Raw genomic sequence first — 21,538 nt, 5'->3', positions numbered from 1 at the left:
AGCTAAACTTCTTTCTTAACACATTATGAGCAGCACAGTTACAGTATATATACCGCATTTTCCGGACCATAGGGCGCACCGGATTATAAGGCGCACTGCCAATGAGCGGGTCTATTCAGGTCTATTTTCATACAAAAGGCGCACCGGATTATATTATATATATATATATATATATATATATATTATATACTTTACTTCAATCAATAACGGAGCAGCATCTCCTCATCCGTGGCTCACTAGAGCAATAACAAGTCCCGTAAAAAAACGTCCGACCGGAACTCTCTAATAGGGGCGGTATAGCTTGGTTGGTAGAGTGGCGGTGCCAGCAACTTGAGGGTTCCAGGTTCGATCCCCGCTTCCGCCATCCTAGTCACTGCCGTTGTGTCCTTGGGCAAGACACTTTACCCACCTGCTCCCAGTGCCACCCACACTGGTTTAAATGTAACTTAGATATTGGGTTTCACTATGTAAAGCGCTTTGACTCACTAGAGAAAAGCGCTATATAAATATAATTCACTTCACTTCTAATAACTAAAGTTCCTTGGGTGAATAATGTAAACTCACTACACCGGTATGTTTTAGCGCTTTCATGGCGAGTTTACTGACATATATAAGTAAGAACTTTACACTATTTTATATTAGAAATGGCAACAGCGGAGGATGAATGTCACATAACAAGAAGATAGAGAAAAAGAAGAAGCTTAGTGACTACGGTGTCGACACGGTGTACAAAGGCGCACACGCGCACATTTTCTAGGACTTATGCAGATCCCAAATACAGATCAGCAGGTACCAGAGGGTAAGACAAGTTGGTTTTGCATAATATTGCCAAACAAAGCGGCAGATAATATGTCTTACCTTATACACACACCATAATAACACTCGTATGTTGAAGCACAGAACAATCCATCAAGCGGTGCGGCTTCATAGCTTACCAAAGTCGTACTCAAATATTTTTATATATATTTTTGAGCGCCGTGTGTAATGTTCTATATTTTCAATGGAACATATACAATTTTGGTGTTGTTTACTTGACATATCTTTACATATCTCTTATGTGTGATTGCCATCTACTGGTCACACTTATCATTTCACCATGTACCAAATAAAATAGCTTCAAGGTCGGTAAGCACAACCCAAATTATTCCGTACATTAGGCGCACCGGGTAATAAGGTGCACTGACGAGTTTTGAGAAAATGAAAGGATTTTAAGTGCGCCTTATAGTCCGAAAAACTACGGTACATACTTCTGAATGAAGTAGTCATCTTTGTTGTTAGTTAGCACATGCCCAAAAACATATCAAGGTGAAAAAGTTGATGGATAAATTGGCATATTTGCCAACCCTCCCGGATTTTCCGGGAGACTCCCGAAATTCAGCGCCTCTCCCGAAAACCTCCCGGGACAAATTTTCTCTCGAAAATCTCCCGAAATTCAGGCGGACATGAGTGACGTGTCGACAGCCTGTTTTCACGTCCGCTTTCCCACAATATAAACAGTGTGCCTGCCCAATCACGTTATAGCTGTAGAATGATCGAGAGCGAGTTCTTGGTTTCTTATGTGGGTTTATTGTTAGGCAGTTTCATTAACGTCCTCCCAGCGCGGCAACAACACACAACAGCAGTCACGTTTTCCTCTACCGTAAAGCAGTTCGTCTGCCGTAAACGGCAATGTTGTGACACTCTTAAACAGGACAATACTGCCATCTACTGTACATGCATATGTGACAATAACACCTAGGGCTGTTAGAGAGTGCAGTGCACAACTGCGCACACAACAAGGAGACGAAGCAGAATGCATCATCAGAGAGGGTGTTCAGCATGGTTAGAAAAATAGTGACAGAGAATAGAACAAGGATGGACAATTCAACCCTTAACTCAACAATGAGTAGATGAGTGTTGTGTGTGTATATGTGTAAATAAATGAACACTGAAATTCAAGTATTTCTCTTATTTATATATATATGTATATACAGGTAAAAGCCAGTAAATTAGAATATTTTGAAAAACTTGATTTATTTCAGTAATTGCATTCAAAAGGTGTAACTTGTACATTATATTTATTCATTGCACACAGACTGATGCATTCAAATGTTTATTTCATTTAATTTTGATGATTTGAAGTGGCAACAAATGAAAATCCAAAATTCCGTGTGTCACAAAATTAGAATATTACTTAAGGCTAATACAAAAAAGGGATTTTTAGAAATGTTGGCCAACTGAAAAGTATGAAAATGAAAAATATGAGCATGTACAATACTCAATACTTGGTTGGAGCTCCATTTGCCTCAATTACTGCGTTAATGCGGCGTGGCATGGAGTCGATGAGTTTCTGGCACTGCTCAGGTGTTATGAGAGCCCAGGTTGCTCTGATAGTGGCCTTCAACTCTTCTGCGTTTTAGGGTCTGGCATTCTGCATCTTCCTTTTCACAATACCCCACAGATTTTCTATGGGGCTAAGGTCAGGGGAGTTGGCGGGCCAATTTAGAACAGAAATACCATGGTCCGTAAACCAGGCACGGGTAGATTTTGCGCTGTGTGCAGGCGCCAAGTCCTGTTGGAACTTGAAATCTCCATCTCCATAGAGCAGGTCAGCAGCAGGAAGCATGAAGTGCTCTAAAACTTGCTGGTAGACGGCTGCGTTGACCCTGGATCTCAGGAAACAGAGTAGACCGACACCAGCAGATGACATGGCACCCCAAACCATCACCCAACCATGCAAATTTTGCATTTCCTTTGGAAATCGAGGTCCCAGAGTCTGGAGGAAGACAGGAGAGGCACAGGATCCACGTTGCCTGAAGTCTAGTGTAAAGTTTCCACCATCAGTGATGGTTTGGCGCCTGCACACAGCGCAAAATCTACACGTGCCTGGTTTACGGACCATGGTATTTCTGTTCTAAATTGGCCCGCCAACTCCCCTGACCTTAGCCCCATAGAAAATCTGTGGGGTATTGTGAAAAGGAAGATGCAGAATGCCAGACCCAAAAACGCAGAAGAGTTGAAGGCCACTATCAGAGCAACCTGGGCTCTCATAACACCTGAGCAGTGCCAGAAACTCATCGACTCCATGCCACGCCGCATTAACGCAGTAATTGAGGCAAAAGGAGCTCCAACCAAGTATTGAGTATTGTACATGCTCATATTTTTCATTTTCATACTTTTCAGTTGGCCAACATTTCTAAAAATCCCTTTTTTGTATTAGCCTTAAGTAATATTCTAATTTTGTGACACACGGAATTTTGGATTTTCATTTGTTGCCACTTCAAATCATCAAAATTAAATGAAATAAACATTTGAATGCATCAGTCTGTGTACAATGAATAAATATAATGTACAAGTTACACCTTTTGAATGCAATTACTGAAATAAATCAAGTTTTTCAAAATATTCTAATTTACTGGCTTTTACCTGTATATATATATATATATATATTAGAGATGCGCGGATAGGCAATTATTTCATCCGCAACCGCATCAGAAAGTCGTCAACCATCCGCCATCCACCCGATGTAACATTTGATCAGAACCGCATCCGCCCGCACCCGCCCGTTGTTATATATCTAATATAGACGATGCAAGGCATTAGTGAGGTTATAAAGCTTTTGCCTGTTAAAGAAAGGAGACTGATCCAATGCAGCACAGACATTCGCGTGCCACGCTGTCACGACCCAGACGCACACCAGTGCGCAATCATATGGGAGCCGCGCTGAGCGCACCTCCAAGCGCGTCTCGCTGCCGGCGACGGCCGGGTATGGGCCCGACGCTCCAGCGCCATCCATTTTCAGGGCTAGTTGATTCGGCAGGTGGGTTGTTACACACTCCTTAGCGGGTTCCAACTTCCATGGCCACCGTCCTGCTGTCTATATCAACCAGGGTGAGCCCCACCCCTGTCGTGAGCGCACTGCGCGCGGAGTGACCCCTGTTACGCGCCCCCGGCAACAGGGGTGGCGGGCAGGTAAGCTGCGCGGGCGGAGCGCGCGGAGTGACCCCTGTTACGAGCCCCCGCCACTGTGCGTGACGCCGGCCGCGGCGAAGGCGGACGAGGCGGGGTGTCGGTGCGGTGGGCGCGGTGGTGACCCTGGACGTGCGTCGGGCCCTTCTCGCGGATCGCCTCAGCTACGGCTCCCGGTGGGGCCCTCTCGGGGGAAGGGGCCTCGGTCCCGGACCCCGGCGAGGCGTCCCTTCTCCGCTCCGTAAAAGTGTCCATCTCTTTTTTTTTTTTCTTCTGTTGTGGCATATGCTGCAGGTGCCTGCTCGTTTTTCGTACGTGGGTAACAACATTTAACTATGTATATATATTTCCGAATTGGTTTAACTGCCACCCGCCTGAATCTATTTAAAATCTAATTTTTTTTTATTTCAACCGCCCGACCCGACCCGACCCGCGGATAAAATCTAATTTTTTTAAATTTCATCCGCCCGATTCGCGGATAATCCGCGGACTCCGCGGTTGTGCCCGCAAACCGCGCATCTCTAATATATATATATATAAAAAAATATATAATATATAAAATCTCCTGATGATTGAGGGTACCCCCCCCTCATGAAACAGGCCTGTAGAGATGAAATAGTCTTGTGATTTTTTTCCCCACACACACACATATATATATATATATATATATATATATATATATATAGCTAGAATTCACTGAAAGTCAAGTATTTCTTATATATATATATATATATATATATATATTAGAGATGCGCGGTTTGCGGGCACAACCGCGGAGTCCACGGATTATCCGCGGAGTCCGCGGATTATCCGCGGATCGGGCGGATGAAATGAAAAAAAATTAGATTTTAAATAGATTCAGGCGGGTGGCAGTTAAACCAATTGGGAAATATATATACATAGTTAAATGTTGTTACCCACATACGAAAAACGAGCAGGCACCTGCAGCATATGCCACAACAGAAAAAAAAAAAGAAAAAGAGATGGACACTTTTACGGAGCGGAGAAGGGACGCCTCGCCGGGGTCCGGGACCGAGGCCCCTTCCCCCGAGAGGGCCCCACCGGGAGCCGTAGCTGAGGCGATCCGCGAGAAGGGCCCGACGCAAGTCCAGGGTCACCACCGCACCGACACCCCGCCTCGTCCGCCTTCGCCACGGCCGGCGTCACGCGCAGCAGGTAAGCAGCTTACCTGCCCGCCACCTAGGGTGACCAGGTGTCCGGATTTAGGCCGGACAGTCCGGATTTTTAATGCCCTGTCCGGCATCTGGCGCAGCTTCAAGCCGGACACGTATTTGTCCTCCTTTTTGAGGCACTAGGCTTGAAGAGCGGAGTTTTTTCATCTTTGCTGGGATGCAGCGCGATAGCCAATCAAAGACCGTAAAAAATGCCCCCAACGCAGTAACGTATCAAATGATTGGCTAAGAGCTGTGTCGGATACAAATCTGCTTATCATTGGTTAAAAAAGTAAACAAGGGTCCATGTGCTGCTGCGGCATAACATTGACAGAAAGTTAGCATCATGCCAAAACGCAAGACCTCGTTTAATTCTGAATGGATAAAAGAGCACGAATTTATAACGAAAAGCAGCCGAGACTCATTCCATGGCTTCTGCACACTTTGTCGATGTGATGTCGACGTAAGTAGTCAGGGGAAAGCTGCAATTGAACGGCATGCGGGTACGTATAAACATAAAAGTAATAAACATGCGGCAGGTACCTCTTCAATTAGGACATTTTTTCAGGAAGTTTCGTCGCCCCTGGATGACAAGATAACTGCTGCCTAGCTGTGCAAGGTGTACCATGCTGTAAAGCAGTGGTTCTCAAATGGTACCCTGGGGGTATGTAATGTAATGTAAGTTCATAAACTGAACATCAAATTAAGTAGGCTATTCCATTCATTACCATAAAGCCAGAGTTTCCCCCATGCCATGATGGTTTGACCCTCACTAAAATGTCTGTCAAAAAGAACTGTGAAAAGAAATGCAACAATGCAATATTCAGTGTTGACAGCTAGATTTTTTGTAGACATGTTCCATAAATATTGATGTTAAAGATTTCTTTTTTTGTGAAGAAATGTTTAGAATTAAGTTCCTGAATCCAGGTGGATCTCTATTACAATCCCCAAAGAGGGCACTTTAAGTTGATGATTACTTCTATGTGTAGAAATCTTTATTTATAATTGAATCACTTGTTTATTTTTCAACAAGTTTTTAGTTATTTTACATATTTTTTTCCAAATAGTTTAAGAAAGACCACTACAAATGAGCAATATTTTGCACTGTTATACAATTTAATAAATCAGAAACTGATGACATAGTGCTGTATTTTACTTCTTTATCTCTTTTTTTCAACCAAAAATGCTTTGCTCTGATTAGGGGGCACTTGAATTAAAAAAATGTTCACAGGGGGTACATCACTGAAAAAAGGTTGAGAACCACTGCTGTAAAGCATCACCAGTCCTACAGAAGTTTAGACTGCGGCATGAAAGTGGACCGGGAGATTTTCAGTGACTATCCCACAGCTAAAGGGATGGCCTGTGGCCGAACAAAAGCCAAGGCATTGTGCGAGAACGTCATCGCTCACTATTCGGTACAGGAACATACCGACTACATAAAAGAAAACAACCTACCCTTTTCCGTAGCAACCGACGCCTCAAATAAAGGAACAAACAAGTGTTTTCCCATTGTGGTAAGGTATTTTCACTTTGATGAAGGCATCCAACATGTCCTGTTGGATTTTTATAGTGACAGCAACGAAACGTCAGAAGCCATAACAAACCAGCTGCTGGCAAAACTTGAGATGTCTGGCTTAGAGGTGAAAAACATGTCTGCATATGCAGCAGACAATGCCAGTGTCAATTGTGGCAAACATAACAGTGTGTATCAGAAGCTGAAACTGAGCCAAAAAGATGTGCTCCCTGCAAACTGTTTGGCCCATATTCTGCATAACGCAACCAGATATGCAGCAAGCAGCCTTGATGTTGATGTGGAAAAAATTTTGTGGCATTTTTTTAAATTATATATGTTAACTACATTTAAGTCCACACATGTTATGCTTTGTGGCACTCTGCACTTGAAAAGATTCATCTCAGTGGTCACTTTTTGAACACCACAATGTATTGAATAAATACAAATACTGTTAACAAACACTTGACTTTAATATTTTTTCCTATTCAGCCACACAAACATCATCTTTAAACCACTCAAAATTGTACTATAAATAAGAGTATACCAGAGTCCTATGTACACCATAGTAATTTATTGATATGCCGCATAATGTCCTCCTTTTTGGTATCATGGAAATGGTCACCCTACCGCCACCCCCGTGGCCTGGGGCTCGTAACAGGGGTCACTCCGCGCGCTCCGCCCGCGCAGCTTACCTGCCCGCCACCCCTGTTGCCGGGGGCGCGTAACAGGGGTCACTCCGCGCGCAGTGCGCTCACGAAAGGGGTGGGGCTCACCCTGGTTGATATAGACAGCAGCTAGGACGGTGGCCATGGAAGTTGGAACCCGCTAAGGAGTGTGTAACAACCCACCTGCCGAATCAACTAGCCCTGAAAATGGATGGCGCTGGAGCGTCGGGCTCATACCCGGCCGTCGCCGGCAGCGAGACGCGCTTGGAGGTGCGCTCAGCGCGGCTCCCATATGATTGCGCACTGGTGTGCGTCTGGGTCGTGACAGCGTGGCACGCGAATGTCTGTGCTGCATTGGATCAGTCTCCTTTCTTTAACAGGCACAAGCTTTATAACCTCACTAATGCCTTGCATCGTCTATATTAGATATATAACAACGGGCGGGTGCGGGCGGATGCGGTTCTGATCAAATGTTAGATCGGGTGGATTGCGGATGGTTGACGACTTTCTGATGCGGTTGCGGATGAAATAATTGCCTATCCGCGCATCTCTAATATATATATATATATTTATATATATACATATATATATATATATGAAATACTTGACTCGGTGAATTCTAGCTGTAAATATACTCCTCCCCTCTTAACCACGCCCCCAAACACGCCTCCGCTCCAACCACACCCCCCCACCTCCCGAAATCGGAGGTCTCAAGGTTGGCAAGTATGTAAATTGGAGCCACTATATAGCGTCATTTATCTGATTAGTCGATTAACCCTGAAAATAGTGGAGGACTAGTCAATTATAAAAATAGACGTTAGTTGCAGTTATCTAGCAGAAATGCTAACACAAATACAAGACATTTAGGATGTGCACTCTCAATTCGAATTGATTCCAATTTTTGGGGACCTCCTGTTTCTATCCTCAAAGTCGTGTGTAGTGGCCCTTCTCCGAGACTACCAAAAGGATTTGACAAAGGCCCAGTTAGGATACCCACATTCAGAAAGACCCTGACAGTAGTAGAGATCCTCTACGCTCTGTCATCGAGGGTTCTGATAAAACCTAGCTTGTGTTCTAGTGGGTGATGGGAGTAAAAGAGGAGGAACTGGTCTGCCTGGGTAGGTTTTCTGTTGACCTCAATATCAAGACTTGTGTCCTTGTCTCGTCTTTGATGTCCTCCGGGGAGAATCGGGTGTGTCTGTCCACAGAGTTGATGTTTTCAGTAAATGGATATACTTCTAGGTAAGGATACGCCATATGAATGAAGGAAGCCTTTTGGATTAAAAGTGAAAAGTCTTTGACAAACAAGAAAAGTCCAATTGCCTCCATTCAGCCTTTGCCTTTCACGTGGCAAACAAAAAAAATGTACACTGCAAAAATTGAAATCTAGGTAAGATTAAATATCTCAAATAAGGGTGATATTTGCTTATTTTCTGTCTGATAAGATAATTCTTCTCACTAAGCAGATTTTATGTTAGAGTGTTTTACTTGTTTTAAGGGTTTTGGTGCTAAATGATCTCAGTAATATTACAGATTGTTGCTGAGATTTTATGACTTATATTGAGTAAAACATACTTGAAACTATTTTTGTCCAAAACACACCCAGCAATGGTGCTTAGGAAGGCCGAGAAGAAGAGGGGAAAAGGCGGCCAAAATGGTCAAAAGTCCCAATTTTGTCCAATATACAAACCCCGTTTCCATATGAGTTGGGAAATTGTGTTAGATGTAAATATAAACGGAATACAATGATTTGCAAATCCTTTTCAACCCATATTCAATTGAATGCACTACAAAGACAACATATTTGATGTTCAAACTCATAAACTTTTTTTTTTTTTTTGCAAATAATATTTAACTTAGAATTTCATGGCTGCAACACGTGCCAAAGTAGTTGGGAAAGGGCATGTTCACCACTGTGTTACATGGCCTTTCCTTTTAACAACACTCAATAAACGTTTGGGAACTGAGGAGACACATTTTTGAAGCTTCTCAGGTGGAATTCTTTCCCATTCTTGCTTGATGTACAGCTTAAGTTGTTCAACAGTCCGGGGGTCTCCATTGTGGTATTTTAGGCTTCATAATGCGCCACACATTTTCAATGGGAGACATGTCTGGACTACAGGCAGGCCAGTCTATTACCTGCACTCTTTTACTATGAAGCCACGTTGATGTAACACGTGGCTTGGCATTGTCTTGCTGAAATAAGCAGGGGCGTCCATGGTAACGTTGCTTGGATGGCAACATATGTTGCTCTAAAACCTGTATGTACCTTTCAGCATTAATGGCGCCTTCACAGATGTGTAAGTTACCCATGCCTTGGGCACTAATACACCCCCATACCATCCCAGATGCTGGCTTTTCAACTTTGCGCCTATAACAATCCGGATGGTTCTTTTCCTCTTTGGTCCGGAGGACACGACGTCCACAGTTTCCAAAAAAAATTTGAAATGTGGACTCGTCAGACCACAGAACACTTTTCCACTTAGCATCAGTCCATCTTGGATGAGCTCAGGCCCAGCGAAGCCGACGGCGTTTCTGGGTGTTGTTGATAAACGGTTGTTGCCTTGCATAGGAAAGTTTTAACTTGCACTTACAGATGTAGCAACCAACTGTAGTTACTGACAGTGGGTTTCTGAAGTGTTCCTGAGCCCATGTGGTGATATCCTTTACACACCGATGTCGCTTGTTGATGCAGTACAGCCTGAGGGATCGAAGGTCACGGGCTTAGCTGCTTACGTGCAGTGATTTCTCCAGATTCTCTGAACCCTTTGATGATATTACGGACCGTAGATGGTGAAATCCCTGAATTCCTTGCAATAGCTGGTTGAGAAAGGTTTTTCTTAAACTGTTCAACAATTTGCTCACGCATTTGTTGACAAAGTGGTGACCCTCGCCCCATCCTTGTTTGTGAATGACTGAGCATTTCATGGAATCTACTTTTATACCCAATCATGGCACCCACCTGTTCCCAATTAGACTGTTCACCTGTGGGATGTTCCAAATAAGTGTTTGATGAGCATTCCTCAACTTTATCAGTATTTATTGCCACCTTTCCCAACTTCTTTGTCACGTGTTGCTGGCATCAAATTCTAAAGTTAATGATTATTTGCAACAAAAAAAAAATGTTTATCAGTTTGAACATCAAATATGTTGTCTTTGTAGCATATTCAACTGAATATGGGTTGAAAATGATTTGCAAATCATTGTATTCCGTTTATATTTACATCTAACACAATTTCCCAACTCATATGGAAACGAGGTTTGTACCTACCCAGGTTCCAGTCCCACGAGTCCCGCCGCCGGCCGCACAAGTCCCGGGATGCCCAAAATGTCCATAACACACCCAGCCGAGTCCCACGGAGATGGGGGATAAAAGTTGGAAAAGTCGGCAAAAGTCCCAAAAATGTTCAAAATACCTACCCAGGTTCGAGTCCCACATGGAGTGACACAAGTCTTAAGACTTGTGGCACTTGAACCCGGGTGTGATTTTTTAACATTTAGCAGAATTTTCTCACTTTTCGCAATTTTGGGTATCCCGGCCGGCGGCAGGATTTGTGGGACTCGAACCTGGGTAGGTATTTTGGGACTTTTGCCGACTTTTCCAACTTTTATCCCCCCCTCCCCGTGGGACTCGGCTGGGTGTGTTATGGACATTTTGGGCATCCCGGGACTTGCGTGGCCATACATAAGACTTTATGTTAGAGTGTTTTACTTATTTTAAGTGTTTTGGTCCTAAATGATCTCAGTAAGATATTACAGCTTGTTGCTGAGAGTTGATGACCTATATTGAGTAAAACATGCTTGAAACTATTTTTGTCCAAATGTCCAAAACACACCCAGCAATGGTGCACAGGAAGGTGGGGAAGAAGGGGGGAAAAGGCGGCCAAAATGGTCAAAAGTCCAAATTATGTCCAAAATACCTCCCCGGGTTCCTTTCCCACGAGTCCTGCCGTCGGCCGCACAAGTCCAGGGATGCAAAAAATGTCCAAAACGCACCCAGCAAAGTCTCACGGGAAGTGGGAGAGAAAAGTGAGAAAAGTCGTCAAAAGTCCCCAGAAATGTTGAAAATACCTACCCAGGTTCGAGTCCCACATGGAGTGGTACAAGTCTTAAGACTTGTGGCACTCGAACCCGGGTGTGATTTTTGAACATTTTACCGACTTTTCTCACTTTTCTCCCCGCCTTCCCATGGGACTCGGCTGGGTGTGTTATGGACATTTTGGGCATCCCGGGACTTGCGCGGCCATACATAAGACTTTATGTTAGAGTGTTTTACTTGTTTTAAGTGTTTTGGTCCTAAATGATCTCAGTAAGATATTACAGCTTGTTGCTGAGATTTGATGACCTATATTGAGTAAAACATGCTTGAAACTATTTTTGTCCAAATGTCCAAAACACAACCAGCAATGGTGCACAGGAAGGCGGGGAAGAAGAGGGGAAAAGGCGGCCAAAATGGTCAAAAGTCCCAATTTTGTCCAAAATACCTCCCCGGGTTCCGGTCCCACGAGTCCTGCCGCCGGCCGCACAAGTCCAGGGATGCAAAAAATGTCCAAAACGCACCCAGCAAAGTCCCACAAGAAGTGGGAGAGAAAAGTGAGAAAAGTCGTCAAAAGTCCCCAGAAATGTTGAAAATACCTACCCAGGTTCGAGTCCCACAAGTCCTGGGGTGCCCAACATGTCCATAACACACCCAGCCGAGTCCCACGGAGATGGGGGATAAAAGTTGGAAAAGTCGTCAAAAGTCCCAAAAATGTTCAAAATACCTACCCAGGTTCGAGTCCCACATGGTGTGGTACAAGTCTTAAGACTTGTGGCACTCGAACCCGGGTGTGATTTTTGAACATTTTACCGACTTTTCTCACTTTTCTCCCCGCCTTCCCGTGGGACTCGGCTGGGTGTGTTATGGACATTTTGGGCATCCCGGGACTTGCGCGGCCATACATAAGACTTTATGTTAGAGTGTTTTACTTGTTTTAAGTGTTTTGGTCCTAAATGATCTCAGTAAGATATTACAGCTTGTTGCTGAGATTTGATGACCTATATTGAGTAAAACATGCTTGAAATTATCTTTTGTCTAAATGTCCAAAACACACCCAGCAATGGTGCACAGGAAGGCGGGGAAGAAGAGGGGAAAAGGCGGCCAAAATGGTCAAAAGTCCCAATTTTGTCCAAAATACCTCCCCGGGTTCCGGTCCCACGAGTCCTGCCGCCGGCCGCACAAGTCCAGGGATGCAAAAAATGTCCAAAACGCACCCAGCAAAGTCCCACAAGAAGTGGGAGAGAAAAGTGAGAAAAGTCGTCAAAAGTCCCCAGAAATGTTGAAAATACCTACCCAGGTTCGAGTCCCACATGGAGTGGTACAAGTCTTAAGACTTGTGGCACTTGAACCCGGGTGTGATTTTTGAACATTTTACCGACTTTTCTCACTTTTCTCCCCGCCTTCCCGTGGGACTCGGCTGGGTGTGTTATGGACATTTTGGGCATCCCGGGACTTGCGCAGCCATACATAAGACTTTATGTTAGAGTGTTTTACTTGTTTTAAGTGTTTTGGTCCTAAATGATCTCAGTAAGATATTACAGCTTGTTGCTGAGATTTGATGACCTATATTGAGTAAAACATGCTTGAAATTATCTTTTGTCTAAATGTCCAAAACACACCCAGCAATGGTGCACAGGAAGGTGGGGAAGAAGGGGGGAAAAGGCGGCCAAAATGGTCAAAAGTCCAAATTTGGTCCAAAATACCTCCCCGGGTTCCGGTCCCACGAGTCCTGCCGCCGGCCGCACAAGTCCAGGGATGCAAAAAATGTCCAAAACACACCTAGCAAAGTCCCACGGGAAGTGGGAGAGAAAAATGAGAAAAGTCGTCAAAAGTCCCCAGAAATGTTGAAAATACCTACCCAGGTTCGAGTCCCACATGGAGTGGTACAAGTCTTAAGACTTGTGGCACTTGAACCCGGGTGTGATTTCTGAACATTTTACCGACTTTTCTCACTTTTCTCCCCGCCTTACCGTGGGACTCGGCTGGGTGTGTTATGGACATTTTGGGCATCCCCCGGGACTTGCGTGGCCATACATAAGACTTTATGTTAGAATGTTAAAGTAAAAAAAAGTCGTCAAAAGTCCCCAAAAATGTTGAAAATACCTACCCAGGTTCGAGTCCCACAAGTCTCGGGGTGCCCAAAATGTCCATAACACACCCAGCCGAGTCCCACGGAGATGGGGGATAAAAGTTGGAAAAGTCGTCAAAAGTCCCAAAAATGTTCAAAATACCTACCCAGGTTCGAGTCCCACATGGAGTGACACAAGTCTTAAGACTTGTGGCACTCGAACCCGGGTGTGATTTTTGAACATTTTACCGACTTTTTTCACTTTTCTCCCCGCCTTACCGTGGGACTCGGCTGGGTGTGTTATGGACATTTTGGGCATCCCGGGACTTGCGCGGCCATACATAAGACTTTATGTTAGAGTGTTTTACTTGTTTTAAGTGTTTTGGTCCTAAATGATCTCAGTAAGATATTACAGCTTGTTGCTGAGATTTGATGACCTATATTGAGTAAAACATGCTTGAAATTATCTTTTGTCTAAATGTCCAAAACACACCCAGCAATGGTGCACAGGAAGGTGGGGAAGAAGGGGGGAAAAGGCGGCCAAAATGGTCAAAAGTCCAAATTTTGTCCAAAATACCTCCCCGGGTTCCGGTCCCACGAGTCCTGCCGCCGGCCGCACAAGTCCAGGGATGCAAAAAATGTCCAAAACACACCTAGCAAAGTCCCACGGGAAGTGGGAGAGAAAAATGAGAAAAGTCGTCAAAAGTCCCCAGAAATGTTGAAAATACCTACCCAGGTTCGAGTCCCACATGGAGTGGTACAAGTCTTAAGACTTGTGGCACTTGAACCCGGGTGTGATTTCTGAACATTTTACCGACTTTTCTCACTTTTCTCCCCGCCTTACCGTGGGACTCGGCTGGGTGTGTTATGGACATTTTGGGCATCCCCCGGGACTTGCGTGGCCATACATAAGACTTTATGTTAGAATGTTAAAGTAAAAAAAAGTCGTCAAAAGTCCCCAAAAATGTTGAAAATAACTACCCAGGTTCGAGTCCCACAAGTCTCGGGGTGCCCAAAATGTCCATAACACACCCAGCCGAGTCCCACGGAGATGGGGGATAAAAGTTGGAAAAGTCGTCAAAAGTCCCAAAAATGTTCAAAATACCTACCCAGGTTCGAGTCCCACATGGAGTGACACAAGTCTTAAGACTTGTGGCACTCGAACCCGGGTGTGATTTTTGAACATTTTACCGACTTTTCTCACTTTTCTCCCCGCCTTACCGTGGGACTCGGCTGGGTGTGTTATGGACATTTTGGGCATCCCCCGGGATGGCCATACATAAGATTTTATGTTAGAGTGTTTTACTTGTTTTAAGGGTTTTGGTCCTAAATGATCTCAGTAAGATATTACAGCTTGTTGCTGAGATTTGATGACCTATATTGAGTAAAACTGAGGTGGCGACTTGTCCAGGGTGTACCCCGCCTTCCGCCCGATTGTAGCTGAGATAGTCTCCAGCTCCCCCCGTGACCCCGAAGGGATTAAGCGGTAGAAAATGGATGGATGGATATTGAGTAAAACATGCTTGAAACTAGAATATCAAGTGTTGCAAAGCTGTGTCATCAACACTCACAAGTATAAAACTACTTTTTTAAAGTAATCATTTCTTATTTCAAGCATGAAAAAAAAAATCATGACTTTGACACAATTGTGTCTCATAATTAAAACAGATGACAGCCAAATGGACTTTGCTGTTTTATTTTCAATGAAACAATAGAAAACACGTACTCATATAGTTATTCGTGAGAATATACTTATTTTAAGGTATTTTTGGTTTCATTGAGGTTAGCTAATTTGACTTGTTTTGGAAAGTCTTGACCAGCCAAATTGTCTTGTTCTATTGGCAGATAATTTTGCTTAGTTCAAATAAAATACCTCTAATTTTTGTATTTTGTTTTTTTCTTGTTTTTGAACACTGACTTTTTGCAGTGTAATCAGTGATGTTTTGGTTGGAGTTTATTTCTAAAACACAATATTCATTTGCCTGTTGTACGGTATTCATATAGTAAAACAAACAGAAACGTACCTCATTGATCAGCATCCGGGAGGCCATGGTAAGGCGGGTTTTTGGGGAGAAATGACTGCTGATCATGATCCTCATGCCAGCTTCAGAGAAAGTCAGTTGGTGAGGATATGCAGACAGAAGCTCATCTACCATCAGCACAGACGGCTTGTATTGGAAGATAGCTGGGAAGACAGAAACACAACACTGATCTAACCTGTGACTAGCTGACTGACATCAATGATTGTCGATATAACCGAAACCAGCCATTGCTTGCACATTTACTCAGAGACATTAAGCTCTAAGCTCTAAGCCATAAAGATTTTTTTTAACCAACAGCAATTCAGTGTGCCTGCCCAAACACATTATAACTGTAGAATGATGGAGGGCGAGTTCTTGGTTTCTTATGTGGGTTTATTGTTAGGCAGTTTCATTATGTCCTCCCAGCGTGGTAACAACACACAACAACAGCAGTCATGTTTTTGTCTACCGTAAAGCAGTTTGTCTGCCGTAAACAGCAATGTTGTGACACTCTTAAACAGGACAATACTGCCATCTATAACATCAATAACATATACGGCTTTTAGAGAGTGCAGTGCACAACTGCGCACACAACAAGGAGACGAAGCAGAAGAACGAGGAAGATACAGCCATGGCGACGCCGACGACGAGTAAGATGAAGAAATACATACTACGATTATGTAGAAAAGAATATTACAGTGAATTATTGGACAGGAACAAAACTAATATGAGAGCAACATGGGGCATCCTCAATAGCATTATTAAAAATGGCACTAAGAGGGACTACCCTCAATACTTCTTAGACGGAAATAAAAAAAAATGACAACATAAAGGAAGTAGTTGAAAGCTTCAATAATTATTTTGTAAATATTGGACCAAAATTGGAAGAAAAGATTCCAGACCCAGTTTCAATTGAGGACTATAATGATACCATAGAGCGAAATCCCAACTCCATGTGACACAGGAGGAAATAGTTACAATTGTGAAAAAATGTGAATCTAAGACTTCAACTGATTGTAACGAAATTGATATGGAAACGATAAAAAAGGTTATTGAAGAGATCTCAGGACCATTCATGTATATTAGTAACCTATCATTTCAAACAGGTACATTTCCAAACAAAATGAAAATAGCTAAAGTTGCACCAATTTACAAGACTGGCGACAAACATCAATTTACAAACTATAGACCTGTTTCCTTACTTCCACAATTTTCTAAAATCATTGAAAAACTGTTCAATAACAGATTAGAGAGTTTCATAAATAAAAATAGAATACTCGAAGAAAATCAATATGGATACAGAGCTAATGTTTCAACTTTGATGGCTTTAATTGAAATTACAGAAGAAATTACCAATGCTATAGATAATAAAAAATGTGCGGCAGCAGTTTTTATGGATCTAACTAAAGCATTTGACACAATTAATCACAATATTTTAATCAAAAAACTAGAACGATATGGCATCAGAGGGTTAGTCTTAAACTGGATAACTAATGAACAGGAAACAATACATGAAGCTAGGCGAACACACCTCTACAACGCTAAATATATCCTGTGGTGTACCTCAGGGATCAATACTAGGACCTAAATTATTCAATCTCTATATAAATGACATTTGTAAAGTTACAAAAGATTTAAAGTTAGTATTATTTGCGGATGATACAACAGCGTTTTGTTCAGGAGAGAACACACAGAAGATACTACAAATAATAACAGAAGAAATTAACAAATTAAAAAGATGGTTTCACAAAAACAGACTATCGTTGAATCTCAGTAAAACTAAAATAATGCTATTTGGTAACAGTAGAAGAGAAAGTCAAACACAAATACAAATAGACGGAATAGAAATTGAAAGAGTAAATGAAACCAAATTTCTAGGTATAATGATTGATGATAAATTGAACTGGAAATCTCACGTAAAAAATATACAACATAAAGTAGCAAGAAACACGTCAATAATGAATAAAGCAAAACATTTTCTAGACAAAAAATCACTTCATATTCTCTACTGCTCTCTAGTGTTACCATGTCTGAGTTACTGTGTAGAAATATGGGGAAATAATTACAAAAGTACACCTCATTCATTAACGGTGTTACAAAAAAGATCAGTTAGAATAATACATAATGTTGGATATAGAGAACACACAAATCCTTTATTTATTGAATCAAAGATACTGAAATTCTACGACATAGTGAATTTGCAAACAGCTAAAATTATACACAAAGCAAACTATAACCTGCTACCCAAGAATATACAACAATTCTTCTCAAAAAAAGAGGAGAAATATAATCTTAGAGAGAAATGTAATTTAAAACATTTGTATGCACGTACAACACTTAAGACCTTCAGTATATCAGTATGTGGAATTAAATTATGGAATGGATTAAGCAAAGCAATCAAACAATGTACTAATATGATCCACTTCAAGAAACTCTTCAAACTTAAAGTGTTTACAAAGTATAAAGAAGAAGAACCATGATAAACATTCTGAATGTATTTAACTCATCCATTCTTTCATTCTTTCACTCACAAAATAATCTTACTTATCTCAACATATGAAATGTAACTTACTTCACCAATTATTATTTATTTACTTATTTTTATTGTGATTACTTATGGAGTATATTGTGAATAAATTGAGAACAGGAAGTGAACAAAAGTTTTAGCAACTGTTATGTAAAAGAAAAGGGGTAGGATTAAATAAGCTCTGCTTCTTCCTACTCCTTTTCGAACATGTTGAAAAGAGAAACTGGAGATTGTGATGTATCATGTTGTATGCTTGCATGTTCGAAATAAACTCAAACTCAACTCAAACTCAACTCAAAATACGCTTTGTTAAACCTTTCCTGCCTGAGTCCGGCGATTAGTTGCAAATCTTGCTTTATTGATTGCTTGCACACAGCCAATCCAACACAAAACAAACTAGTCCCCGCCGGCACTCACGCTACCGCTCCCTCTCTTCTCTCGCCCACACACTCACTGACGTCACTCACCTCACATGCTCACCTATTAAAGGGCCACACACACACATACGCTACTCTCATAACAGCTCCGAAATCGGAGGTCTCAAGGTTGGCAAGTATGTACTATGGTCATCTAATTAGTTACTATGGTAATCTAATTAGTTACTATGGTCATCTAATTAGTTACTATGGTAATCTACGTCATAGCAGCTCAGACAAGGCACCAAGCAGTGTGGGTGGGAAGCGTTTCCACAGACTTGGAAGGAGATTTTCACAACAAAGTTCTAAAGTTTAGTGATATATCAGATATATCAGGTTGTAGGTGGGTTTGTTTTGTACCCTTCGCGTTCATATTTCACTGTTTGTTGCATTTTTGTCGCGTTTCACTCGATTGTAAAATATGTCGATCGAAAAGGGGTGTGACATTCATATTTTGTCAATATTCAGTGTTTTATCGTTCATAGAAAAATGTAAAATTCCATGACGTTTTTTAAGGCGGTCTGTCATAACAATTTTAGCATTCAATTAGACATTATTGTGAGGTTTTGTATTAGTGTTCCTAAAAATAGATATACCGGCCCCCAGACACATTTTTTTCTCTAAATGTGGCCCTTGAGTCAAAATAATTGCCCAGGCCTGTATTATACGTATGATATTTTGATGAGCCTTTGGCGTGAGCAATGTCAAAAAACGAGATGCGAGATGCACCAGTACCAGAATGCTAACAAGACTGCTATCAGCAACTCTCCAGGCATCCATCCATCCATCTTCTTCCGCTTATCCGAGGTCGGGTCGCGGGGGCAGCAGCCTAAGCAGGGAAGCCCAGACTTCCCTCTCCCCAGCCACTTCGTCCAGCTCCTCCCGGGGGATCCCGAGGCGTTCCCAGGCCAGCCGGGAGACATAGTCTTCCCAACGTGTCCTGGGTCTTCCCCGTGGCCTCCTACCGGTCGGACGTGCCCTAAACACCTCCCGAGGGAGGCGATCGGGTGGCATCCTGACCAGATGCCCGAACCACCTCATCTGGCTCCTTTTGATGTGGAGGAGCAGCGGCTTTACTTTGAGCTCCCCCCGGATGACAGAGCTTCTCACCCTATCTCTAAGGGAGAGCCCTGCCACCCGGCGGAGGAAACTCATTTCGGCCGCGTGTACCCGTGATCTTGTCCTTTCGGTCATAACCCAAAGCTCATGACCATAGGTGAGGATGGGAACGTAGATCGACCGGTAAATGGAGAGCTTTGCCTTCCGGCTCAGCTCCTTCTTCACCACAACGGATCGATACAGCGTCCGCATTACTGAAGATGCCGCACCGATCCGCCTGTCGATCTCACGATCCACTCTTCCCTCACTCGTGAACAAGACTCCGAGGTACTTGAACTCCTCCACTTGGGGCAGGGTCTCCTCCCCAAACCGGAGATGGCACTCCACCCTTTTCCGGGCGAGAACCATGGACTCGGACTTGGAGGTGCTGATTCTCATACCAGTCGCTTCACACTCGGCTGCGAACCGATCCAGCGAAAGCTGAAGATCCTGGCCAGATGAAGCCATCAGGACCACATCATCTGCAAAAAGCAGAGACCTAATCCTGCAGCAACCAAACCGGATCCCCTCAACGCCTTGACTGCGCCTAGAAATTCTGTCCATAAAAGTTATGAACAGAATCGGTGACAAAGGGCAGCCTTGGCGGAGTCCAACCCTCACTGGAAACGTGTCCGACTTACTGCCGGAAATGCGGACCAAGCTCTGACACTGATCATACAGGGAGCGGACCGCCAAAATCAGACAGTCCGATACCCCATACTCTCTGAGCACTCCCCACAGGACTTCCCGAGGGACACGGTCGAATGCCTTCTCCAAGTCCACAAAGCACATGTAGACTGGTTGGGCAAACTCCCATGCACCCTCAAGGACCCTGCCGAGAGTATAGAGCTGGTCCACAGTTCCACGACCAGGACGAAAACCACACTGTTCCTCCTGAATCCGAGGTTCGACTATCCGGCGTAGCCTCCTCTCCAGTACACCTGAGTAGACCTTACCGAGAAGGCTGAGGAGTGTGATCCCACGATAGGCAATGCTAAGTAAAGATGAACTCTGTTGATGCATTTCATCTTCGACAACATGACATCGGTGAGCTTTTGGCGTGAATGATATGGAAAGACAACACGGGACATACAATGCTAACAACATGGAATGCTAACAACACAGCTAATGTCTCTCCAGAGAGTGGTGAGGACGGCGGAAAAGATCATCAGGACTCCTCTTCCTCCTATCCAGGAGATCGCAAAAAGCCGCTGCCTGACCAGTGCTCAGAAAATCTGCAGAGATTCCTCCCACCCCCACCAAGGACTGTTTTCACTGCTGGACTCTAGAAAGAGGTTCCGCAGCCTCCGGAGGTTCTGTAACAGCCTCTTCCCTCAGGCCGTAAGACTCTTGAACGCATTAAAATAATCCCCTCAATTCCCCCCCAAAATGGATTAACTCGCTGGAATATACAGACAATATAACATACATCCATAAACGTGGATGCATATGCAAAAGTGCAATATATTTATCTGTACAGTAATCTATTTATATCTGCACCTTATTGCTCTTTTATCCTACCATGAGCTAATGCAACGAAATTTAGTTCTTATCTGTACTGTAAAGTTCAAATTTGAATGACAATAAAAGAAAGTCTAAGTCTAAGTCTAATGGTGGTAGCTGCGACTGTCAGGTTGACTCAGTTATTTCAGAACAACTTACGCCCGTGGTTTTAGCACATGGAAGCCCAGTTCTAACTTAAAAGAATTACCCAAGTATGATGAAGTACAAACCCCGTTTCCATATGAGTTGGGAAATTGTGTTAGATGTAAATATAAACGGAATACAATGATTTGCAAATCATTTTCAACCCATATTCAATTGAATGCACTACAAAGACAACATATTTGATGTTCAAACTCAAACTTTTTTTTTTTTGGGAAAAAATAATTAACTTAGAATTTCATGGCTGCAACACGTGCCAAAGTAGTTGGGAAAGGGCATGTTCACCACTGTGTTACATGGCCTTTCCTTTTAACAACACTCAGTAAACGTTTGGGAACTGAGGAGACACATTTTTTAAGCTTCTCAGGTGGAATTCTTTGCCATTCTTGCTTGATGTACAGCTTAA

General features: G+C 43.0%; 1 protein-coding gene across 3 annotated transcripts in view; it reads right to left on the bottom strand.

The window, feature by feature from the left end:
• LOC133617285 (sodium/potassium/calcium exchanger 3-like) overlaps positions 1-21,538 on the bottom strand; it is a 129,806-nt gene that overhangs the window by 20,746 nt on the left and 87,522 nt on the right. For all 3 annotated transcript variants that reach the window (XM_061977206.2, XM_061977208.2, XM_061977207.2), the window contains one exon: positions 15,430-15,590. In XM_061977206.2, the coding sequence (XP_061833190.2) occupies positions 15,430-15,590 (161 nt within the window). The remainder of the gene's footprint in view (positions 1-15,429; positions 15,591-21,538) is intronic.

This window comes from Nerophis lumbriciformis, linkage group LG16 (genome assembly GCF_033978685.3).
Source record: "Nerophis lumbriciformis linkage group LG16, RoL_Nlum_v2.1, whole genome shotgun sequence".
Lineage (NCBI taxonomy): Eukaryota > Metazoa > Chordata > Actinopteri > Syngnathiformes > Syngnathidae > Nerophis > Nerophis lumbriciformis.
Note: the sequence above shows the minus strand (reverse complement) of the source record. Positions and strands in the feature narration are given on the sequence as shown.